The following is a 26,761-nucleotide window of genomic DNA, read 5'->3' on the forward strand; positions in this document are numbered from 1 at the left end:
AGAGCAGCTCAAAGAGACTCCAGGCCCAGAGGGGAGCCCATGACAGGGCCAGATCTCAGGAACCTGAGATCATAACCTGAGCTGAAATCAAGAGTCAGACAGTCAACTGACTGAGCAACTCAGGTGCCCCTTAATATGGGTTTTCAAATAAATAAATACTTTTGTATTTAAATTGTACATAAGAGGAACAGAGGATAAAAAAATGGTGGCAGGTAACAGATGATGTGATTTTCAAAATTCCTTAATGACAGGATACCATTGAGCACCTGGGTGGCTCAGTCTGTTAAAATTCTGCCTTTGGCTCAGGTCATAATGATCCCAGGATCATAGGATTCAATCCCACATCAGGCTCCCTGCTTAGCAGGAAGTCGGCTTCTCCCTCTCCTACCCTCCCCCCCAACTCATGCTCACGCGCTCTCTCTCAAATAAAATATTTAAAAAGGATGGGATACCATCTTCCTAATAAAATAAAACTGGAGAAGCAAATAATGTGATTTACTCAAAACTTCCTAAGTACTGCCCTCATGTCTAGCCAAATATTTCAGGAACAGGAAAGATGGGATGCATTAAACTTGACTGATACTATCTATGAGTTTTCAAAGTAGCAATGAGCATCATAAAAAGAAGCCTTTTCTACCTTCTGTGCACAAAATCACTCACATCAATATTAAAAAGTTATAACTGACTAGAATTAAAACAATTCAAGAAAGCACTTACAAACATTAAATGCTAACCATAATTCTACCTCTTTGAATCATTAAGTCCAAGAAACAAAAAACATTTACTCAACAAAAAATCACATGATCACTAAAAAGTTAACTACTAAATTTCACTTTGTTCAGAAATGAAATATTTAAGCATCTCAACACATTCTATATCCTATTTATCACAAAACAGGACCAAAGGCTTGAAAATTAAAAAATAAAACCTATTAATAGGAGTACTATCCTTCTTATCACAGAAAGTAAACACAACACCCAGAAGAGAACTGAGAAATGTGTAGAACCTAGATGATTTTAAAAAACAAAACAAAAAAACCCTACAAAACTTTCTGGAAGAAAACAAAAGACTTGGATAAAATGGCAAGATATATCAACTACATAATTTTTTCAATTATCATATTGACATACAACAAAACAACATTTACTCATCCCATGAATATGAAAACCCTCTTGTCAAATTCTACAGTATTGTCGTTCTGGTAAGAATTACATTACTTTGGGAAGAAATAATTTTTAAGAATAGGATTATAGTACTATCTTAGAATAATTGACTATACACCCAAAATTTTTGAAAAATAATAAGGGGGTAATTAATAAGCTGGGTAGGGCAGCCCCAGTGGCTGCAGCGGTTTAGCGCTGCCTGCAGCCCAGGGTTTGATCCTGGGGACCCTGGATGGAGTCCCACGTCGGGCTCCCTGCATGGAGCCTGCTTCTCCCTCTGCCTGTGCCTCTGCCTCTCTCTCTCTCTCTGTCTCTATGGATAAATAAATAAAATCTTTTAAAAAAAAATTAAAAAAAAATAAGCTGGGTAATACATTTCATTATGAAGCTATTGTCATTACTCAGAGCATAAGAAAAGGCTTATCCAAGTAGATGAAAGTATGTCCAAATATATGAAAGGACTTTAGTGTTTTTTTAAAGATTTTATTTATTTATTCAGGAGACAGAGAGAGAGGGAGAGCGAGAGCCACAGGCAGAGGGCTCCATACGGGGAGCCTGACATGGGAATCAATCCCGGGTCTCCAGGATCACGTCCTGGACTGAAGGCAGCACTAAACCGCTGGGTCACTGGGGCTGCCCCGGATTTTAGTAGGTTTTAACTCTTTGGAGGAATCCAGAAACTTCAAAAAATATAAGTAACAATTTAAAGACTTTTAGAAAATCATTCTTAGAAGCTAATGGTCTTTACAAATAAATTTGTAAATAAAAAGTTAAAATTTAGGAACGGATATTTGCAATAGATGTCCAAGTGTATAATAAAAATAAACCAATATAAGGATCTCTTATTCATTAAGAGAAAAAAAACCTACCAAAAAGTATTAAGTGAAAAGGATATGCAAATATCAACTATTACATTTTAAAAAGCAGTAGTCAGTCATAATGAAGGAAATAAAAATTTAAAAACATGATACTTTCAAACTATTTTTATTTTTTTAATTTTTTAAATAACAATGTCAAATGATGCTAAAGAATCAAAGACAGCATTCTTCCTTGGTACACTGGCATTCTGAAGGAATAATCTGCTTCAAGTACAATTTCTAAGGAAATGTGGATTTGCTGAAGGAATAACCTAAATGCTAAACTATGTTAATGTCAGGCAGATCATGAAAAAATGAATAGCAGTGACTTTAAACTGCTACTGAAGGATTTCTGTGGCCATGTGTGGAAGAAAATTGGAAGGAATGGACCTTCAGAGACCTTGCCCTAAATATCTCTTCATTTGGCTGATCTTGATTTGTATTGTTTAAAAACTGTAATTCTCCTAAGTATGTGCTTGCCTGAGTCCTGTGGATCATTGTAGCAAATGAACAAACCTAAAAAGGCTGTGGGAACCCCAAAACATGTCATTATTTGGTCTAAATGTGGGCAGTCTCATTGGGACCTGGGCCTTTAAGCTGTGGAATCTATAACTGGTTAGTATCAGAATTGAATTAAGCTACACTAACACTCTATTGCTAGTTTTTAAAGGTGAAGAATATGTAAATACATGCCCAAAAAAGATTGAAAGGATCTACCATAATTTGCTAATAGTGATCTTTTAACTACTAGAACTATGAGTAATCTTTATATATTATTCTATAGAACTCCTGCAAACATGAAATACTTAACCCACTCATTTTCAAAAATATCTAACAAGGATAACTATACTAGGAAACTCACCTTTTTGTGCTTTTGCTGTTATTTCAAAATATTTGACAGTAAGGTCTTGAATAGACAGCACAGCCATGTGAGCTTTTCGCTGCCAATCAGCATCTTCTTTCTGTAGACTTTCAATTCTCCGGGGACCGAGATAATCATTCTCCATAGAAATCTTTAGAGAAAAAAAGAAAAATTAAGAAGCCCACTTCTTTCTTTCTTCATTCCTTAAATATTCACTGAATTTAGATATCAGGCATTATGCCTAAAACAATATTTTTCTCTTGCTCTAGAATACAAGTTATTAATTTACAAAATAAGTAAATTAACAATGTTAAAGCTATCAGATGCAAAAACTGGTTCCCAATTCCTCTTTTATCTTCTATCTTCTTTTTCATCATCCCCTCCTCCATATATAAACAAAGGACATACAGCAAAATGTTAGATGAGGAAATAGATTTCCTCCTTAGGATAATTATATTTTTAGATTAAAAATTATTTGTGCCATTAAAATACTTTTACAACTGACATAAAATAATTGAAAACTCAAATTTTAAGACTGAGAATTTACGAAAACCAGCCCATCTATCAAAGACCTCTAAACAAAAGTAACAGACAAAAATAACTTATTTGCAAGAGGGCGCCTGCGTGGCTCAATCTGTTAATAAGCGTCTGCCTTCAGCTCAGGTCATGAACCTAGAATCCTGGGATCCAGGCCCACATTGGGCTCCCTACTTAGGCAGAAGTCCACTTCTCCCTCTGGCCTCCCCACAACCCCCGGCTCGAGATCTCGTCTCTCTCACTCTAATAAATAAGTACATTCATTTAAAAAAAAAAAAAAAGACTATTTTGCGAGAGTTACAACTGAAACAAAAGGACAAAGGAGAGTTGAAAACCAAATGATGGACAGGGATGTACCAGGTGAATGCTATAGTAAAATTCACAGTACAGACAGTATTAATATAAAAGTATATAAAATTACTACACAGGTATGTTTAACATGGAAGAAAGGTGAAATCCATAAAGACTAGCAACAGATCCTTTGTGCCCTCTATCCTGCTTTATCATATAGTAAGAAAAGACAGCCTAAAAATTCAATGAGAAGTGAGCATCTTATTAAGATGATGAAAAAAACAAAGATAGATATTAACCCATGCCTGGCATACTACTAAAAAACTAAATATCATGAGCCACCAAAAAAAATTGTAAAAAAGCTTCACAAGTAGAAATAACACAGGCTGCATTCTCTAAATGGTGCCATAAACAGATTAAAAGAACAGCCTTACCCCAAAATGACACGTTAATCCAGAAAATGTAACGTAGAGGAAGGTAACATTTGGTTTTGGCCTTAAAAAACAATATACTGCTAGCTCCTTAAACTAATGAAGAAGCTTCCAGATAGAGATGGAAATATATGCAAGATCACTTAATACAAACTCAGCTCACAATTGAGCAATTTATAAGAAGTGTTATAAATGGACAAAATAAGCAAAGCATAAGGAGGGATCAAGAATGACTATATAGGGATCCCTGGGTGGTTCAGTGGTTTAGCACCTGCCTTCGGCCCAGGGCGTGATCCTGGAGTCCCGGGATCGAGTCCCACATTGGGCTCCCTACATGGAGCTTGCTTCTCCCTCTGCCTCTCTCTGTGTGTCTCTCATGAATAAATAAATAAAAATTAAAAAAAAAAAAAAAGAATGACTTATAGGAGCATTTGGGTAGCTCAGTTGTTTAAGCAACTGACTTCAGCTCAGGTCATGATCTCAGGGTCCTGGGACAGGCTCCACGCTTAGCAAGGAATCTGCTTCTCTTTCTCTCTCTGCCACTCCACATGCTTGTGCACGTGTGCACTTTCTCTCAAATAAATAATATCTTCTATTAAAAAAGAAGAAGAATGTCTAGAAAAAAAATATCTAGGGGTGCCCGGCTGGCTCAGTTGGTGGAGCATGAGACTCTTCATCTCAGGGTTGGCAGTTCGAGTCCCACACTGAGTGGAGATTTTTTTAAAAAGTCAATAAAATCTTTTTAAAAATTTGCATATAGAATTTCAATTTTCTCAAAAAAGTAAACAATGAAGGAGTGGCTAGTTTCAAAGGGGAGACCATCAAGATGAAATCAAGGATTTCATCTTATATATGATGTCTGATTTTGCAAAGGTCATAACTAGAGATATGTATTTTGGTAGCCTTGACACAAAGATGACATTTAACAGCCATCAGAGTGAATGAGGTTATCTAAGGAAGTCATGAAAAAGGCTCATACTTGAGCCCTGAGCTGAGCCCACACTGTGAAGAATAAACTATAGAAACCAAGCCAGGGTAACCCAAGTGGCTCAACGGTTTAGCACCGCCTTCAGCCCCGGGTGTGATCCTGGAGACCAGGGATCGAGTCCCATGTCGGGCTCCCTGCATGAAGCCTGCTTCTCCCTCTGCCTGTGTCTCTGCCTCTCTCTGTCATGAATGAATAAATAAAATCTTTAAAAAAAAGAAAAAAAAGAAACCAAGCCAGAGGAAGTGGGGACACCAGTAAAGTATGGAATCACATAAGGAGCAAGATTCAGGAGAAACTGACCCTGTCCAATACTACTAAGGTGTCAAGTAGGATGACATCGAGTACCCGCAGATCTAGTGGGTACTCTAGTTCTAGAGTATAAGCAAATTTCCTTTTCCTATTAACTCCCATCACATTTCAGATCCTAGTTCAATTACTAGTTCTTGGAAGTCTTCCCTGACTTCTCATTATAAACTCTTCAGTGTAATACAGATAACTTTCCTTCACAGCACTTACCATAACCATTTAAGATTTTGTGAACTTGAAATATTAACTGTTTCCCACTTTGAAAAAGTTCTATGAGAGCAGAGAATGGATAGGTTTGTGTGTTGGTGGTTTGTTGGGTTTTTAAATTTTGCTTCTCACTAGCATGCTGCCTGGCATGAAATAGGCAATCTAAAATATTTCCTAAATGATGGAATTAAAAATTCGCTCTGTACCTGTTTTTAATGAGAAGAAATGCAGACTTGTTTAAATAAATACTCTGAGAGATCTGAATGAATAGAGGAAAAAGGGTGGTGCTAGAAAGGACAAAGCTTAAGGGTAGACCCTTTGCTTTTTGTTTTATTTTAATGGGAGATCATGGAATAGGCTGAGAGGTGATAAAAGGAAAACATACAGATGCCAGGAAAAAAATGAGGCTAATTATAGTAGAAAGGTCCTTATAAGAAGGACATGGGAAATGACAGGATTTAGAGTACTGGTATACAGGATATGCTCTTGGTATATGTAGGCATAGTTTCTCTGTGGCCATTAAGAAAGTCAAGTTTTAGATTTGGTAAATGGATGGGGAGGAATTCCTGTTTGAAGATCTCCATTTTCCCCTGTGAAAAAAGCATCCAGATATGAATAGTTTGGTACAGGAGAATGGAGGAGAAAAGACACGAAATAGCTGTTTTAAGATAGTACAAAGACAAACCATTCAGAAAAATGCACTAAGTAAATATTTTCTTAGAAAATAACCAGGGGAAAAAAATTAAAAAAAAAAAAAGAAAGAAAGAAAGAAAGTAATCAGGGCTGGGGCCTGGGTGGCTCAGTAAGTTAAGTGTCTGCCTCCGGCTTAGGTCATGATCTCAGAGTTCTGAGATCAAGTCTCACATGGGGCTCCCTGCTCAGCGGGGAGTCTACTTCTCCCTCTCCCTCTGCCTCTGCCCCTCCCCTGCTGCTTGTGTTCTCTCTTCTCTTCCTCTCAAATAATCAATCTTGTTTTAAAAGATTTGATTTATTTATTCATGAGAGACACCAAGACGCAGAGACACAGGCAGAGGCTCCCTGCAGGGAGCCCGATCCGGGACTAGATCCCAGATCCCAGGATCATGCCCTGAATCAAAGGCAGACGTCCCAATAATCTCTTTAAAAAAAAAAAAAAAAAAAAAAAAAAACCTCTTAAAAAAAAAAAAAGTAACCAAGCTTAGTGTGGTCATGGCACAAACTCATATAATGCTAGTAGATCTATAAATTGATGAAAAACTTTTCTGGCAAGTATTTTATGGTACCATACTCTTTGAAGATATTTTTTTAAATACCTACTTTTTATCTATTTAAGAAAATACTTCCAAAGAGTAATAACCAAGGATATTCACTACAAAGCTGCTTAAAATAAAGGAAAAAATGTATCAGATATATCGAACAATAGACAATGTTACAGATAATACATCTATAAAAATACAATTCTATACAAAAATAAGGCTTATGAGTTTCTAATAACAAAGGAAAATGATTATAATATTAAGCAATGACAGATCAAATCATAGACATGATTTCAACTATATAAAACATTTGGTTTTGGCCTTAAAAAACAATATACTGCTAGCTCCTTAAGCAAATGAAGAAGCTTCCAAATAGAGATGGAAATATATGCAAGATCACTTAGTACAAACTCAGCTCACAATTGAGCAATTTATAAGAAGTGTTATAAATGGACAAAATAGCAAAGCACAAGGAGGGATCAAGAATGACTATATAGGGATCCCTGGGTGGTTCGGTGGTTTAGCACCTGCCTTCGGCCCAGGGCCCAGGGCGTGATCCTTGTTTCTCCGAAACAAGAAAATATGTACAATGTATTACTGAGGTCATTTGTCGTTAGATTATGGGTAATTATTTTTCTTCTGTTTAAAATCTGTACTTTCCAAATCCTCATTATGTATGTATTGCTTATACTGCTTTTATAATCATGAACCAAAAAAAATGTTCTCTCTCTTCTTTGGGTCACAAACTATACCAACTAGACAAAACTAAAACACATTATCCCAGAAGTTTCCCTCTTCCTAGTCAAGCAAACAATGAGCTCTTGTTTTCATATAGGAGGACCATCAAGAGGCAAAATTGTGAGACTTATTTTTTTCCCCTAGTGTGTGTGGGAGGGAGGGGAAGTTGAGATATGCTCAGAACTTAAATGCCCTCCTTAATAGTTGGAAAACAGAATTACTTGAGCTCTACTTGTGGTATTATAAAAATAGTGCATAATTAAGTCAGTAAGAGCTTAGATTCTTGATATCATATTCCTTACTCACCAAGACTGGAATTTTTTTAATTCTCACAAAACAATTACTGTATCTCCAGTCACATATTCCAAGACCCAAATTACATGATACTACTGAATACGGTAGCTTTTTTCTTCCTTTTTGATTTTATGACAGCTAATATTTGGAATCTTTCAATTATATAATTTGAATAAAGAGCCCACTGTACTAGGTGCTTCAGGGGATATAATGTAAGGTACACATCTTCCTCCTAAGAAATTTACAATCTAATTGGAGGATAGGGTAAGCAAGGATAATGTGATGTAGAAATCTGTCTTCAAATTAGGAGACCTAGCTGTGCTACATATTAAGTGTGAGCGCTATGACACAATCATTTATAATTTAATTATTTATTTCAGCATCAGTATTATACTAGGCTTAATATAGATCCCTAACTATTAGACTTCAAATACCTTTCTTTTGGAGGCACCTCGGTGGCTCAGTGGTTAAGCATCTGCCTTTGGCTCCGGTCATGATCCGAGTCCCAGGATCAAGTCCCTTCCCCCTCAGGGAGACTGCTTCTCCCTCTGCCTTATGTCTCTGCCTCTCTATGTCTCTCATGAATAAATAAGATATTAAAAAAAAAAGAATATACCTAAGATACTATGCGATGTACCAGCTATAGAGGCTGCAGTATTGAGTCTGGGAAGAAAATTTCTAATGGGAATGATAAGTAAATTCTTAATGAACAAGGAGAATTTTATCTAGGTATTAAAAATAGTTAAGAGTGTCTCTATAGGGGGATCCCTGGGTGGCTCCACGGTTTGGCGCCTGCCTTCAGCCCGGGGCATGATCCTGGAGTCCCAGGATCGAGTCCCACCTCAGGCTCCCTGCGTGGAGCCTGCTTTTCCCTCTGCCTGTGTCTCTGCTTCTGTCTCTATTTATCTCTCATGAATGAATGAATAATCTTAAAAAAAAAAAAAAAAAGAGTGTCTCTATAAAAAGAAAAAAAAGTATTTTAAGACCTTCAAGGTAAATGACACGTTTGGTAAGAAAAGAACACATTTAGCTGTTTAGCTCAGGATGTACCTTATTGAGGTTCAAAACTGTAGAGGGCTCTAAAGGAGGGGTATGATTGATAGATACATATGGAATATAAATGGGGAAGTAGAACCACCCAAAAGGCCTACTGGAGGCAAGAATTAACCTGAGCAAAAGACTAGCCTAGAGGCAGCTAAGTTCAGTGTGGTAAGGGACAGAACAGTCCAGCATGTCTGGAGTTTAGGTAAAACAGATAAAGATAATGGAAGATAAGACTAGAAAAGGAGGTTGTGATCACTATTAGGAGGCCTTAAAATGTCACGCTGAATTTATAGTTTGAGGCAATAGGTAACCACTGTGAGATACTAAGGAGTCAGTGGCATATTTAGACTTTAGCTCAGATAGGAGGACTCAGAAGACTTGTTTGCTATCTAACAAAACCATCGAGGTTTGTGCTTTGTTGTGATTACCTCTGATTTGTAAGTATTCAAGTTAAAAGGTTTAAGACTAATATTCTTAAGTGGGGACCAGAAATTTAGTAAATTGAACACTACAGCCAAATTTTTAACTTATTCAACACGTTATGATACACAACTTTTCAATGACATGATTAAATCTTGTACACTTTCAAGGACTTATTGTGCCTAAAATCTTAAACTAAATTAGTAGGGTTTTTTCCCCCCTAACTTCAAAAGTCTAAAGATATAATATGAATTCTTGTTCATCAGTTCAAGTTCATCCTTAGGCCTTCTAATGCTAGGGTTAGGGTTCTGTGAACCACATCTAGGCTTTGCTGATAGAAAGGGCTAGAGGAAGGAGAAGAGATTTGCTTCTTCTTATGTGTATCACCTGACTTTCCTGTTCGATGTTCCAATGAGCATCATCGCAGACTTATTTCATCCCAGCGTATGCAGGCCCTTCCTGAAGCAGTTCACAGAATCCAGTTTACAGTTCATCGGCCTTAGCAGAAGTAGCCTCACTTTCTGCTCACCCTCCCCTGCAAGACAAACCAACACCAGCCTGCCCATTCCCAGAAATCTGGGTCTCTCCTTTGAGCTGAGACACACCAGCCCTTGACAAGCCATGTTGCTTTCCCTGGACTTCAGCTCCACACACAGTCCATCCTCCACGCTAACTAAAGCTTTAATAATTACCATCTCTTTCCCTGTGTGCCACTAATCCCAGAAGTGGTGGCTGTTTTTACAACTGTTAGCTCTGATATCTTAGAGTTGCCTTCTTAACCATCTGGTTAACAACTTTATATCAAGTTAACTATTCTTTGTATTAAATTCCCCCTATTGAAATAACTGGTTTACTTTTCCAATCAAACCCCTACAGACACAACCATGGAATAGAAATTTAATAAACAGGGATCCCTGGGTGGCTCAGCGGTTTAGCCCCTGCCTTCTGCCTAGGGTGTGATCCTGTAGTCCCAGGATCAAGTCCCACATCAGACTCCCTGCATGGAATCTGCCTCTGCCCCTCTCTGTGTGTCTCTAATGAATAAATAAAATTTAAAAAAAAGGAAATTTAATAAACACCAAAACAGTGTTCAAACTTCAAAAATCTTAACTCAGATCATTAAATAGAAATCTTTTCTACTTGGATGCCTAACATTGTACAGATATGAGGAATCTTGCATTATGGCTTTTTATTTATTTATTTATTTATTTTGCATTATGGCTTTTTAAAGAGAACAAATTAAAATCTGCTTTTAATTATTTGAGGAAAACTTGTACTTTTTTACTGGATTATCTTTACCTTCACTGTAAAGGCACATTCAAATATATGCAACACAAACATGCTCTCTATGCTTTTTTTAATGCCGTTTAAATGACCTCTGAAACTCAGTAATTAATGGTACAGCCAACTTATAAAAAAATGTTATTACAGTTTATTGTACCTAAGACATTGAGCCAGGATACTAAGTTCCTTTCCTAACTTGGCAAGTCTGAAAATGTACAGCATTGGTCAGCTGGATCATGTGCTTAAAAACAATGACATCTCTGTTTTCAATTTCAGAGCTAGAAAGAAAACAGTGCCTGTTTTTAAAATGGAAAAAAGTATGTGTCAGTTTAGGTAGCTATAGTGAGACTAATAAATACAGATTTCTTGGCATCAATTACCTATTATGAAGTACATTACTTCCTTGGATACTGGGGGTTTTTTGGGTTTTTTTTTTTTTTTTTTTTTGGGATACTGGTTTTTATATGAGAAACCTAAGTGTTATTCCTGTCTACTGTCGGGTTAGTGGGTGAAGAAAGAATTTAAAAAACCCTCCAATTCTCAGGTGAAAGAGATGGCAAGATAAATTTGTATATACTGATGTAGTAGTACCTTTTGTGCAAATTTTCCAGGCCCAGGCATCACCCAAAGGAGACTATGATTAACAAAATGACATGATCAGGTTTGGAAGTATCTATGTGTGCATTTTTTGTATTCAAAGTAAATTAATATTCTCAAAAAAAGTGTGAAATGATATATTTTTTAAAGATTAGAGAAATCTGGGGTGCCTGAGTGGGTCAGTCAGGCTGGGGTGTCTGACTCTTGATTTCAGCTTGGGTCATGATTCCAGGGTGATGAGATCAAGCCCTGTGTGAGGCTCCATACTTATTAGCAGGGAGTCTGCCTGAAATCCTCTCCTTCTCTCCTTCTCCTCCCCGCACTCTCATGCATGTTTTCTAAAAATTAATAAATCCTAAAAAAATAATAAATAAAAGTGAGAAATCTAAAGCCAAGGAATTCAACGAAAAAATGGCTCAGGTAAGAGAAAAGTAGCTTAATGTAAACTGACAGCACTATATAGTTCACAGTTGGCATGCAATAATATACAGTGGTCCAATAATGTAACAGTCACACTGTGTACAAAAGAGCCCGATGAAGGATGCAGAGCGTAGAGACTGAAAAGCCCATGTTTTGCCACATCATGTGTACTGCTGCAGTTGCTCAGAAGAAGGCCCTTTTCTAATTTGTCTGCTATAATAGGGGCTGGAGAGTATATATACTATATGTATAATATGGAGAGTTTTACATATATAATTATATAATACACACTATTAATATAATAGTATTTATATCTATTTCACCAGATACCTACAGATTTCTTGGTCCTGGGGAGAGGAAGGGTGGAAGAGCATATTTAAGATTCAATGAGGAGATGACTGGCAAAATGAGGCGCCTGGCTACAAAGGGGAGAGAAGAACTGAGGATGCCTTCTAGATTCTAGCTTATTTCTTTCAGCAGGTACTAAAAGCCGGCCAACGTGTTTGAACTGCTTTTAGCTAATAAACAAATTAGTGGGCCACTCAGTAACTAACCCTGACTCATTAATAGGCTGGGTTTAAAAATCTAGACAGAATCTAGTTTGAATCTCACTCTGTAGTTGTGAAACCTGAGGCCCAGAGATCGTAACTTTGAGTTCAGTTTGTTCAATCCCTTAGTGGTTTTAAGTTCTTTTAAACTTGTGGTTCTCAAACTTAAGTATCCATCATCATCACCTGAAAGACTTGTTAAAAACGAAGACTGCTGACACCTTTCCCCTACAGTTTCAGTAGAGATCTGAGGTAAGGACCAAGATTCTAAAAAAAAAAAAAAAAAAGGGGGGGGGGGGGGCAAGATTCTGTACTTGTGACAAGGTTCCAACTGATATTGATGCTACTAGTCCAGTTTTTGAGAACCAATATATTAGACAGAGTCTCGTAGTCCCTCAAGGGGGTGTATGTCTCAAAATTTCTAGGCCAAAAATTCTGGGTAGGGCTGCTTAATGCTTATAGATGAAACCAAGGATTATTGAAAAATCTTTATTAATTACCATTTATAAAAATATAAAGACTATAATAAAGTACATTTAATATATACAGTAACTATATCATATTAATGATATGTATTACTTTATAAAATATAAAATATATTTTATATAAATTTTATATATTTTATATTTATAAAATTTATATATTATAAATTGTTGCTTGGGTGTGTGTATATAAATAAACATTATATAATTAAATGAATTATAATTTATATGTTATATATTATTTATTTTTATATATTGTATATTTAAAATTATATATAAAATATAAATGTATATTTACAAATACTTTATAAATACTTTAATTTTACAAATATAAAGATATATTCAAGGTGCCAAGTTAACTCCTTTTCTATCATGCCTTAATATCGAGGTTAATCAAACCACTGGAAATAAAGTTCTCGAAAATCTAGAGTATAGGTAAAACTCCCAGGATGCCCGACCATCTCTCCTCTCATTTCCTACAAATCCTTATACCCAAGACATATCAAACAATTTACATCCTATGGTATAACTAAAACAGCAAGCTTTGCAATCAAACACACATGTGTTTTGATCCCAGTCATGCTATTTACTGGCATCGACTAATGGTGCCAGATAGGAGTTAAGATTTGGTATTTGTTCAATAATTTGACTAAAAGCACAAGTATATGCCTATTCACTGTACCATTCCTGTTTTTATCTATTTATGGAGCATTCTCTATTCCAATCTCCAATGTAGACATATGTACCCACTTCCTATTGAATTCTTCATTCTTCAATGGTGAAATTCTTGATAATCTCTTTTTTTTAAAGATTTATTTATTTATTCATTCAGAGAGAGCGAGAGAGGCAGAGACAGGCAGAGGGAGAAGCAGGCTCCATGCAGGAAGCCCGACGTGGGACTCGATCCCGGGTCTCCAGGATCACACCCCGGGCTGCAGGCGGCGCTAAACCGTTGCGCCACCAGGGCTGCCCAATCTCTTTTTTTTTTTTTATGTATCTTTAGACAGTGTTGATCACTCCAGTTTGTGTGCCTCTAATCAATTTTTACAGGATTTTTAAATCAACTTTATTAAGTCATAATTTACATACAAAATGTTCCCAAAGTAAGTGTAAGTTTGATGAATTCTGACATGTTTATATACCCACGTAAAAACCACTAACCAAAACTTAGAGCCTGTCAATCACTCAAAGGATTGTTACACCTGTTCCCTCTCAATCTCCACTGCCCAACCTCAAGCAACAAATGCTAAGCTTTCTGTCAACATAGATCACAACCATAATCTCCAGATTTTCACGTAAATGAATTTATATAATTTACAGGGTCTATCGTCTTTTGTTCAGCATATTAAGGTTTAATTTACATACAATCAAATGAATCTATTTAAAGTGCTCAATTTAATGACTTCTGATAGCTACATACACCCAAGCAACAACCACTACCATGGAGACACAAAACATTTCTATCACTTCCAGTCTATCACTTCCAGAAGGTTCCCCAGCCATCCATCCCTCCACACATGTATATACACTGCTCTATTTGGCATCTTTGATTTAGCAAAATTTAAGATTTATCCATGTTGTTGTGCCTATCAAAAATTAATTCCTTTGCACTGCTGAGTATTTATAGTATAAATATGGAAATATTACATTTTGCTTATCCATTCATCTGCTGATGGCTATCTGGGCTGTTCTAGTTAGGGCCTACTGTGAAGAAACATGGCATGAGTATTAGTGTTTAAGTCTTGTGAGCAGATGTTTTATTCTCTCTTTATAAATAATTAGGATTTGAATAGGTGAGAAGTAAGTTATGTATATGTCTAACGTATGAAGAGCCAAACCGTCTATCAAAGTGCTTACACCACTATAAAATATGCTAGCAATACTTTAGAATTCTAGTTACTCTCTATCCTCATCAGCCCTTGGAAGTGCCAGAATCTTAAATTATATTGATTCTAATGAGTATGTATCTCATTATAGTTTTTTTTTTTAAGATTTTTTATTTATTTATTCATAGAGACACAGAGAGAGAATGAGAGGCAGAGACACAGGCAGAGGTAGAAGCAGGCTCCATGCAGAGAGCCTGACGTGGGACTCGATCCAGGGTCTCCAAGATCACGCCCTGGGCTACAGGCGGCACTAAACCGCTGCGCCACCGGGGCTGCCCCTCATTATAGTTTTAATTTGAATTTCTATGATGACTATTTTAAGCTATTCTGTGTGTCCTCATTGGCCATTTCTTTGTCTTTTATTTATTTTTTTAAAGATTTTATTTATTCATGAGAGACACAGAGAGAAAGAGGCAGAGACACAGGAAGAGGAAGAAGCAGGCTCCCTGTGGGCAAACCAAAGCAGAACTTGATCCCAAGACCCTGGAATCACGCCCTGAGCCAAAGGTAGATGCTCAATTACTGATCCACCCAGACGTCTCTCTTTAAGTGCCTTTTAAATATTTAGCCTGTTTTTTAATTTTTTGGCTGTGTTATTGAGCTGTACAGTTCCTTTTTCTGATGTATTATAAGTATTTTTCCCAATCTATGGGCTTACCTTTTTTCTTAATCTTTCAAAAATAAGTGTTTAATTTTGGTAAAGTCCAATTTATCAACTTTTTTTTTCTTTATGGGTCAAGTTTTGTTCATCATGTCAAAAAGCCCTTACTTTTTTCTTCCCCAAAATTGTGAAAACATTCTATGTTTTCTTATAATTTTTTTTTTTTAAGAGAGAACTAGGGGGTGGTGGCAGGGAGAGGGGCAGAGGGAAAGATCTTAGAGCCAATGCAGGGCTCAGTCTCACAACCCTGAGATCATGTCTTGAGCCAAAAGAGTTGGATGCTTAACCTACTGAGCCACCCGGGCACCCCTCTTATATAAGTTTTAGAACTTAAGAGATTCTATTTAAGTCTAAGATGGATTTCAAGTTAATTTTTGTAAATGGTATAAGGACGTAGATCAATTTTTTATATGGGCATGCAATTCTAGTAGGTATGCATTTCTTGCAAAGATTATTCTATCTCCCCACTGAACTGCTCTATCACCTTCATGAAAACCTTACTATGTAACCATGCATCTATTTCAGGATTCTATTCTCTTCCACTGATTTACAATTCCATCTAGGCTAATACTACAATGACTGGTTTTCTCTAGCTTTTTAGTAAATTTTGAAATCAGGTAATGTAAGTCCTCCAATTTCATCTTTTTCAAAGTTGTTATAAAGCCATCCTTTGTCTTTCCATAAAAACTTATTAGCTTGTCAGTTTCTGAAAGGGAAAAACCTATTAGAATTTTAATTTGGGGGGCAGCCCAGGTGGCTCGGCGGTTTAGTGCCGCCTTCAGCCCAGGCTGTGTTCCTGGAGGCCCGGGAATGAGTCCTGCGTCTGGCTCCCTGCATGGAGCCTGCTTCTGCCTGTGCCTCTCTCTCTCTCATGAGCAAATAAATAAAATCTTAAAAAAAAAAAAAAGAATTTTAATTTGGGGATGCCTGGGTGGCTCAACGGTTGAGTGTCTGCCTTTGGGTCAGGGTCGGGGATCGAGTCCCACATCGGACACCCTGTATGGAGCCTGCTTCTCCCTCTGCTTATGTCTCTGCATTCCTATCTCTCCCTGCGTCTCATGAATAAATGAATGAAATCTTAAAAAAAAAAGAATTTTAATTTGAATCTACAAAATTGTAAACTGACATCTAAACATTACTGAATCTTCCAAACTATTAACACGATTCCTCCATTTCTTAAGGTACACTCACTTAATGACTCTCAGCAAAGTTTTATAATTTTCAGTGTTCAAAACTTTCAAACATTTTGTAAAATATATTCCTAAAGAGTTTGTGTTGAGAGAGGACTTATAATGGTAATTTAAAGTTTTTGTATAATTGTTTCCTTTAAAAATTTATTTGAGAGACATAGAAAAAGCATGAGCGGTGGGGAGGGAGTAAGGGAGAAGCAGACTCCCCACTGAACAGGAGCCTGATATAGGGCTGCATCCCAGGACTGTGGGATCATGACTTGATGAAGGCAGACCACATAACCAACTGGACCAACCCAGTTGCCTCTTCAGTTTCATTTCTAAAAGAAAATGAAACTAAATTTTAATACTGAAAAAAAAAATAAAAAAAAAATAAAAAAAAATTTTAATACTGACCTTGTAACTACATTTACCTATCATTTTCAACAGGTTTTTTGTTTAAAATTCCTTAGGATATCTTATATACACGATCATATGATCTAAAAGTACAGATGGCTTTATTTTGTCCTTGTAATTTATATGCCATATATCTTTTTTCTGGCTACAAACTCCAGAAAAAACACTGAATTAAAGTGGTGAGAGCAGGGCACCTGGGTGGCTCACAGTTGGTTAAGCATCTGCCTTCAGCTCAGGTCATGATCCAAGGGTCCTGGGATCGAGCCCCAAGTTGAGCTCCCTGCTAGATGGAGAATCTACTTCTCCCTTTCCCCTTTCCCTTTTTGTTCATACTCCCTCCCTCTCTCAAATAAATAAAATCGTTTTAAAAATAATAAAAATAAAGTGGTCAGAGTAAATAATCTTGCCTTGTTCCCAAAGAGGGAAAGAATTTAATCATTCACCATCATATATGATGTTAGGTAGGCTTTTTATACATACCCTTTATCAAGTAGATGAAATTCCCCTTTCCTCCTGTAGTATGCTAAATTTTTATCACAAATGGATACTGAACTTTGTTAAATGCTTTTCTGCATCCATAGACACATTGATTTTTTTCCCCTTTAGTCAAATATGGTAAATTATACTGGTTTATTTCTGAATGTTAAAAGAACCTTGTATTTTTTTTTAACTTTTATTTATTTTTTTTAATTTTTATTTATTTATGATAGTCACAGAGAGAGAGAGAGAGAGAAAGAGAGAGGCAGAGGGAGAAGCAGGCTCCATGCACCAGAAGCCCGATGTGGGATTCGATCCCGGGTCTCCAGGATCGCACCCTGGGCCAAAGGCAGGCGCCAAACCGCTGCGCCACCCAGGGATCCCCAAGAACCTTGTATTTGAAATAAACCCTAATTATACACACTGTATGATCATTTTTATTGATCACTAGATCCTATTTTTTAAGATGATATTAAGGATTACTGCATCTACATTCATGAGGGTCATGCATCTCTAGTTCTTTTTTTGTGTAGTATCATTTGATTTTGACATCAGGATAATGCTAGACTAAAAAAAAATGAGTTGGGAAGTATTCCCTCTTTATTTTTAAGATTTTATTTTATTTCTTAAGATTTTATTTATACATGAGAAACACGGAGAGAGAGAGGCAGATACAGAGGCAGAGGGAGAAGTAGGCTCCATGCAAGGAGCCTGATGTGGGACTTGATTCTGGGACCACGGGATCATGTCCTGAGCAAAAGGCAGACGTTCAACCACTGAGCCACTCAGGTATCCCACCTCCTTTATTTTCTGAGCTTGTGTAGAATTGGCATAATTTTTTCCTTATATCTTTGATAAACCCAATGATGTCATCTGGACCTGTAGATTTCTCATTACAAAGGCTTTAAATTATGAACTGCCCAACATTGTTAATATAGGGCTCCCAACAGTCTTCTGTTTCTCTGTGAATCCTTTTTGATAATTTGCATTTTTTTCCAAAAAATTTATCCATTTCATCTAAATTGCACAGCTTGGGGTGGCTGGGTGGCTCAGTGGTTGAGCATCTGCCTTAGGCCCAGGGCGTGATCCTGGGGTCCCGGTATCAAGTCCCACATCAGGCTCCCTGCATGGAGCCTGCTTCTCCCTCTGCACCTATGTCTCTGCCTCTCTGTCATGAATAAATAAATAAAATATTTTTAAAAATATATCCTTAAAAATAAATAAATAGGGCAGCCTGGGTGGCTCAGCGGTTTAGCGCTGACTTCAGCCCAGGGCATGATCCTGGAGACCTGGGATCAAGTCCCACGTCAGATCCCCTGCAGGGAGCCTGCTTCTCCCTCTGCCTGTGTCTCTGCCCACCCCCCCCGCCCCCCTCTCTCTCTCTCTCTCTCATGAATAAGTAAATAAAAAAACCTTTAAAAATAAATAAATAAATAAATAATAGATAAAACTTATTGGTAAACTTGTCCATATTTCTTTATTAACTTTAACATCTGTAGAATCTGCAGTGATATATGCACTTTCAGTCCTACCAGATATGTGGCTCTTCTTTAAAAAAAAAAAAATTCAGCTAGAGTTATAAAATATAGTGTTTTTGCTCCCAAACACAACCACATTTTGGTTTCACAGATTTTTTTTTAAATCTTTTTAAAGATTTTATTTATTCATGACAGACACAGATTGAGAGAGAGAGGCAGAGACACAGGCAGAGGGAGAAGCAGGCTCCATGCAGGGAGTCTGACATGGGACTCGATCCCGGGTCTCCAGGATCACACCGCGGACTGAAGGCAGTGCTAAACCGCTGGGCCACTGGAGCTGCCCTGTTTCACAGATTTTTTTAAATTTGTTTTGTTTTTTACTGACCCCACTCTTAATTTTGGGGGTTTAACTTGCTCTCTGTTTCTACCCTCTTAGGGTTAAAGTCTGGATGTTTGCTTTAAAACTTTATTCTTCTCTAATAACAATAATTTTCTCTATAAATACAGCTTTAGCTTCATTCCTTGATACCTTGCCAAAGCTTCAGGATGACATTTTACAGACCTAAGGTTGTATCTATGTCATTTCCCACAAAGACATAGATAGGAAAAAAAAAAAAAAAAAAAGAGTAGCTAAAAGAACACCATGAAAAGGAAAATGTAGTAACACTTGCCTTAAAGTGTAATGCATACTTTACCCATGAAAATTAAACATCATAGATTTTAAAGCTCTAAAGGGTTGCCCAGGTGACAGTCAGTTAAAGTGCCAACTCTTGGTTCCAGCTCAGGTCACTATCTCAGAGTCCTGGGAAGGAGCCCTGCATCAGGCTCCAACCTCAGCATGCAGTATACTTAAGATTCTCTCTTCATCTCCCTCTGTACTTCCCACACCCCTAAAATAAAGCTTCAAAAAACAATTTTTAAGCTCTAACATTAAATTCTTCCAGTCTTTGGGGTGCCTGGATGGCTCAGTGGTTGGGTGTCTGCCTTCAGCTCAGGTCATGATCCCTGGATCCTGGGATCAAGTCCTGCATCGGATTCCCTGCAGGGAGCCTGTTTCTCTCTCTGCCTGTATCTGCCTCTCTGTGTCTTTCATGAGTAAATAAAAAAATCTTAAATAAATAAATAAATAAATAAATAAATAAATAAATAAATAAAAAAAATCTAACTTTCAAATAAGGTATTCCCAGAAGAAATGTTCTGAAAACTTAATAAAGAAATCTAAGACTAGACAATCCCCAAAACATTAAATGGGAGAGGAAGAGAAGAAAAGTATAGGAAAAGGAGGGGGAGGAGGGAAATGGAAATTTCTCAATGTATCTTCAACTTTACTTTCTAGGCTCTTCTCATCCCTGGCTACTCCACGGAATCACCCTTCAGATACTTTAAAATGAGGTGCTCAGGTTCTGTGTAACCTGAACTGACCAGAATAGAATCTTTGGAGAGAAAGGACCAGGTATCTACATTTTTAAAAAGCTCACCTATGGCCAGCCAGCAACAAGCAGGCTACTATGGGGGTTTAAAAAAAAAGAAAGGAAGGAAGGAAAAAGAAAAGAAAAGGAAAAAAAAAAAAAAGAGGGATGCCTGGGTGGCTCAGCGGTAGAGCGTCTGCCTTTGGCTCAGGGCATGATCCTGGAGTCCCAGGATCGAGTCCCGCATCGGGCTCCCTGCATGAAGTCTGCTTCTCCCCCTCTGTGTCTCTGCCTCTGTCTCTCATGAATAAATAAAATATTAAAAAAAAAAAAAAAAGATGATGAAAAAAATACCTTAATCTGCTGTCTTCGTAGCATGGCAAGTTCTCTCATGTCTCTGAATGGCTGTAGTAAATACTGATATAGTTCAGTTGTGGCTTCTGCAAGGCTGCTATAGGCTTCATCCTCCATCTGATACAAGTCCAGAAGCTCAACCATGCTTTCTGTATTCTTGTGCTTATCCAGGAGCTGTGGAAGGAGAAAGTTTTATTGCAAAGTATCTGATTATAATAGCCTATACTACTTGATTTAAACTCCCTCCCTTAACCTCTTAGGACCCTGAAACACTGAAACACAGAAGGAACAAAAAGCATTGAATGGGGATCCCTGGGTGGCGCAGCGGTTTGGCGCCTGCCTTTGGCCCAGGGCGCGATCCTAGAGACCCAGGGTCGAATCCCACGTCAGGCTCGCTGCATGGAGGCTGCTTCTCCCTCTGCCTCTCTCTCTCTCTCTCTCTCTCTGGGTGACTATCATAAATAAATAAAAATTAAAAAAAAAAAAAAAAGCATTGAATGTTTTTCATCACTTGTCTCCATACTGATGTGTCTTACTACCCAAGACCTGCCTGAATCATCCTTTTCAAACTGCTCTCATATTATTCCTATTCTGTGTATTTTCTGGGACTCCGTACTATCTACCTGCCTAGACTTAAGCCCTTAAAAATGTTTTCCCACTTATCTGGTAGAAAAAAAAATTCATAGCTAATATACAAAATAATTATCAACTCTTCCCAATATTATTTTACTAATTTTCCCAAATCTTCTCGCCACTCTGCTCTTCCTCCCAATTTGGAACATTCCCACATTAACTTTTTTTTTTTTTTTTTTAAATTTTAAATTCTCATGTTAATTAATAATTGCTTATTTTCCCATCAATTTAAGGTCTTTTATTTTATGATAGTCACAGAGAGAGAGAGAGAGAGAGAGGCAGAGACACAGGCAGAGGGAGAAGTAGGCTCCATGCACCGGGAGCCCGACGTGGGATTCGATCCCGGGTCTCCAGGATCGCGCCCTGGGCCAAAGGCAGGCGCCAAACCGCAGCGCCACCCAGGGATCCCCCACATTAACTTTCAACTCATGCCTATTACATCCCTCAAAATCTAGGTTAATAAAAACTGTACTAAAAAGTTTAAGACTGGGACGCCTGGATGGCTCAGTGGTTGAGCATCTGCCTTTGGCTCAGGGCCTGATCCCAGGGTTCTGGGATCGAGTCCTGCATCGGGCCTCCTGCATGGAGCTTCTCCCTCTGCCTATGTCTCTGTCTCTCTTCTCTGTGTGTGTCTCTCATGAATAAATAAATAAAATCTTTAAAAAGTTTAAGACTGAGTATAATAGATTTTTATAACTCTTACTTGCATTCCTTGGTACGTGTATATGCATGTGCACACACGCCTTCCTTCACTCCTCAACAAACATGAACATTACAGAAACAGACACTCTCTTCAGGAAGCTTACAGTATAGTGAATAAACAGAAACTAAGTAAATTTTTAAAAATTACAAACTGTGATATTATAAAGATTATTTTTTAAAGTTTTAAAAGGAATAAAAATACAGTGAAACAATGAATACCATGAGAAAGAATGAGAGGGCAATAATGGCACACTGTGTGACCTGGAGAGAATAGGCAATCCTTTTCTAAGAATCCCAGGAAGCTTACGCTACAATTTTAAAAGACTTTGAAAAAAACCATGTAGGCAAGACAATATTTTATGTATTTACTCTTGGTGCCTATTTACCTGGTGACGGTTTCATCTTCTCAAAGGCACAAAATTTCTTTCCATTGCATACCTAAAGTTTTCACTACTATTTTCCTCTCCAGCTTTTTGCTTTAGTAACCTTATTGCGCTATACATTTATACTCAATTTAGAATTCAAGTTCTCGGGATCCCTGGGTGGCGCAGCGGTTTGGCGCCTGCCTTTGGCCTAGGGCGCGATCCTGGAGACCCAGGATCGATTCCCACATCGGGCTCCCGGTGCATGGAGCCTGCTTCTCCCTCTGCCTGTGTCTCTGCCTCTCCTTCTCTCTCTGTGACTATCATAAATAAATAAAAATTAAAAAAAAAAAAAAAAAAAAAGAGAATTCAAGTTCTCTTCCTGCCCAGGTTCTTAGCACTAAATGTACCAGCAACTACATGTTAGTGTCTGCCTAGTATATCATTAACAATCATGATGAATCAGATAATCTACCTTAAAGTGCTTTTATGACAAAAAAAAAGTACCATATAAATGTTATTGTTTTAAGGCTATTGTAATTCCAACTTTCACTGCTAATATGAAGAATTGCCACTATCCAGTATCAGGTGAATAGTTTCTTAGACCAACTCTCTCACCAATAGTGCCTATAAAACGCTGAGCAAAATATTACAAAACTACCTGAAGGCACTAAAGTGACTAGAAGTAAATAAAAACTGGAGAACATCAATACTTAGAAGATAGTAAGACCCTGAGTGAATTTTTACTCATGGCATTTTGCCTGAGGGCAAGCCCCAGTGGTTACCAGAGGAAAGAAGTTTGTATAAAACAAAACTACAGTCTTGGTGCTTGAAGAATCAGAGGGCAGAGTTTAAGGCAACCATAGCACACAGAAAAGGGTGGTCGTGGGAGGAATGCTGAAAAGGAGAAAGCCAAAGGAGGAAACCCCAAATTGGTATATAAACTCTCCTCAAGGAGTGCCTGGGTGACTCAGTTTAAGTGTCTGCCTTCGGCTCAGGCCAAGATTCCAGGATCTGAGAATCAAGCTCCATCTGCGGGCTTCTTGTTCACTGCCTCTCTTCTGTCCCTCATGCTCTCTCAAAAATCATTAAAAAAATACACTCTATTCATATTTCAAGATGATGACTGGAACTATGTATACATAGCATAGGCTATGGGCATAGCAGGTAAGGATATAAATGTAATATTTTAGCCACTGCTCTGTGTAAGAAGAGTAGTAGAGTTTGCAGCTGAACCAATTAAATTAACTATCTGCTGAAACAAACCTGTTTAAAAAAACAAAAAAATTCTCTGGGGGAATATAACACAACAGAGGTTCTCTGTTGTGTACCATTTATAATGTCCAGAATACAATCCAAATTTAGCAGACCTATAAAGAAATCGGAAAACAATGCTCAAAAGGCAATTAAATGGAGACCAAATTTAATATGAAATACTGTTGATTTAGCACAGATTTTAAAGCAATTATTATAAAAAGCTAATGGACACGATTTGCTCATGCAGAATAAACAAAATCTCAAAGGAGAAATAATTTTTTTAAAGATTTTACTTGAGTGAGTGAGTGAGCACAAGCAAAGGGGCTGGAGGACAAAGGAAGCAGAATACCTACTGAGCACAGAGCCGTAGGAGGGGCTTGATCCCAGGACCCTGAGGTCATCATGACTTGAGCCGAAGTCAGATACTTAACTGAGCCACCCAGGTTCCCCCAAGGATATCATAGGACTAAAAAAGACTAAAAAATACAGTGTCTAAAATAGGCCCAGAGCAGACACACCAAGAGGTTAAAAGATTAAAAAGTAATCAGGGGATCCCTGGGTGGCGCAGCGGTTTGGCGCCTGCCTTTGGCCCAGGGCGCGATCCTGGAGACCCCGGATCGAATCCCACATCAGGCTCCCGGTGCATGGAGCCTGCTTCTCCCTCTGCCTATGTCTCTGCCTCTCTCTCTTTCTCTCTCTGTGACTATCATAAATAAATAAAAATTAAAAAAAAAAAAAGTAATCATAAGTCTATGATTAGCACTTCTTATTCCCCTAATTCCTTACTGTTTCATCAGTGGGGCTCCTGTACAAAAGGAGAATGAAACAGAAAAAAACATGTCTTAGGATTTTAAGAAGTAACCAGGGAAACCCAAAACACCACAGGAGACAAAACCAAAGACAGGAAATTTTAGCCTCTGACACCTAGAGCGATTGCCTGGAGTAACAGAGTCTAGCCTCCTCTAGACAGATAAACAAAACCTCACTCTAAAGGCATATTTATCTCCGCTCCTTTTACCTAGTACCATCATGTCCAGTTTTCAAAAATAATTACAGGGCATATTAAAAGCAAATTTAGAAGAGATAGAGCAAGCATCAGAACCATACTCAGGTATAATAAGCATGGATATGAGAATTATCAGACTGGAAACTTTAAACTATGATTAGTATGCTAGGCAATCTTGGGGTGCTTGGGTGCCTCAAGAAGGTTGAGCAACTGACTCTTGGTTTTGGCTCAGGTCATGATCTCATGGTTAATGGCATCAAGCTCCGTACTCAGTAAGTTCTCTCCCTCTGCCTGTCCCCCCACTTGCATACTCTCTCTCTAAAATACATAATTTAATTTTTTTTCTAAAATACATAAATTTTTTAAAAAATATATGCTACGGAATCTAATAGAAAAAGTAGACAACATACAAGAACAAATGTATATAACATAAGCAGAAAGTTGGAAATAATAAGAATTAAAAGGAAATGCTATAAATCAAAACCACTAAAATGCAAAAATGCCTTTAATGGTCTTATTAGAATGGACACATCAACAAAACACAAGAAACCAATGACCTTGCAGAAATGTCAGTAGAAAATGTTTTTTGCATTATAGTTTTGGCAAACAAAATTTTGAAAGAATAGAACATTCAAGCATGGAACAATTACCTATAAAAGAGTAAGGCCAGATTTATATCAGACTTCTCTTGAGAAACCATGCCAAGAGACAAGTCAAGTGAAATGAGAGTTCGGGGGTCCCTGGATAGCTCAGTCAGAAAGCATACCACCATTGATCTTGGAGTTGTGTGTTCAATTCCCACACTGTGCAGAGATAGTAAAAAAAATAAATAAGCCTTAAAAAAAAAAGTTAAAAAAAAAATCCATATACCTAGAATTCTGTATTCAGTGAAATCAACTTCAAAATTGAAGGAGAAACAAAGACTTCCTCAGGTAAACAAACTGAGGGAACCGATCTTGCAAGAAATGTTAAAAGGTATTTGTCAGAAAGAATGAAAATTATACAGGTCAGAAATTTGGATCTATATAAATAAAGACAGGAAATTAATAAAAGTAACTAACATCTTTTCCTATTGTTATTCTTATCTAATAGGTAATAGTTTGCTCAAAGTAATAATCACAATATATCCAGTGATTACACCTTACAGATTAATAAAATAAATGACAGCAAGGTTGAAAGGGACAGGAAGGAAGTACTGGGAATACCTTTTTATAAGGTACTACATACATGTGAAATAGAACAGTATCATTTGAAAGAAAGCTTGGTTAGTACTGCATATGTGTTACAGAAAATTCAAATACAACCACTAAAAACTTATAAGATTTCATTTATTTATTTGAGAGAGAGAGAAAGAGATAGGGAAAGAGAAAGCATGAGCAGGGGGAGAGGGAGAAGCAGACTCCTGGCTGAGCCCCGAGCCTGATGTGGGGCTCAATCCCTCAACCCTGAGATAATGACCTAAGCCAAACGCAGATGTTCAATCAACTGAGCCACCTAGGCACCCCTTAAAAGTTTTTAAAGTATCACAAATATGGTAATTGAGGATCTACTAATTGAGAAAAAAAAAAAAAAACAGAAATAATAAATGCTCAATTATTACCAGAAGGCCGAAAGAGTGGAAGACAAAAAAAAAGGACAAAAACAAGGCAACCAACAGAAAACAGTAACAGATATGATAGGTATTACTCCAACTTTATCAATAATCACTTTAAACATCAATGGTTGAAATAACACCAATTAGAAGAGACTGTCCAGGTGAACATAAAAACAATATCCAACTGTATGCTGTCTAAAAGAAACTCACTTTAAATAAAGACACCGATGGGTTAAAGTGATAAAGACAATAACAATGCTAACACTAATCAAAAGAAATCTGCAGGAGCTATATTGCTTTCAAACAAAGCAGACTTCAGAGCAAGGAAAATTATAAGAGAAAATTACACGAGTTAATTCCAAAACATAATAATTATGTGTATATCCAAAAACGGAACATCCCAAAACACCCAGAAAGAAATGGATACAACTACAAGGAGAAAAACATTAGTCAACTATAACAGTTGAAAACATCGAGATCCCTTATCAATAATGGACAGATCCAAAAGACAGGAAATCAATAAGGATATAGCTTAATTCGACAGCACCATCAATCACCTGGACATAATTTACATCTATCAACTACTTCATCCAACTACAGCAAAATACATAATCTTCTTAAGTTCACATGGAAGATTCACCAAGACAGGTGA

The 26,761-nt window shown here is 37.3% G+C and overlaps 1 protein-coding gene across 2 annotated transcripts in view; it reads right to left on the reverse strand.

Moving 5' to 3' along the window:
- Nucleotides 1–26,761, reverse strand: part of JMY (junction mediating and regulatory protein, p53 cofactor) — a 105,085-nt gene that overhangs the window by 47,013 nt on the left and 31,311 nt on the right. For both annotated transcript variants that reach the window (XR_013362212.1, XM_077866971.1), the window contains exons 2-3: nt 20,556–20,729; nt 2,883–3,033 (exon numbers count right to left, since the gene is read on the reverse strand). Coding sequence is in view for 1 of the 2 variants with exons in the window: in XM_077866971.1 (XP_077723097.1) it covers nt 2,883–3,033; nt 20,556–20,729 (325 nt within the window). In the remaining variant the exon portion in view is untranslated. The remainder of the gene's footprint in view (nt 1–2,882; nt 3,034–20,555; nt 20,730–26,761) is intronic.

This window comes from Canis aureus, chromosome 2, assembly GCF_053574225.1.
Source record: "Canis aureus isolate CA01 chromosome 2, VMU_Caureus_v.1.0, whole genome shotgun sequence".
In the NCBI taxonomy this organism is placed as follows: domain Eukaryota; kingdom Metazoa; phylum Chordata; class Mammalia; order Carnivora; family Canidae; genus Canis; species Canis aureus.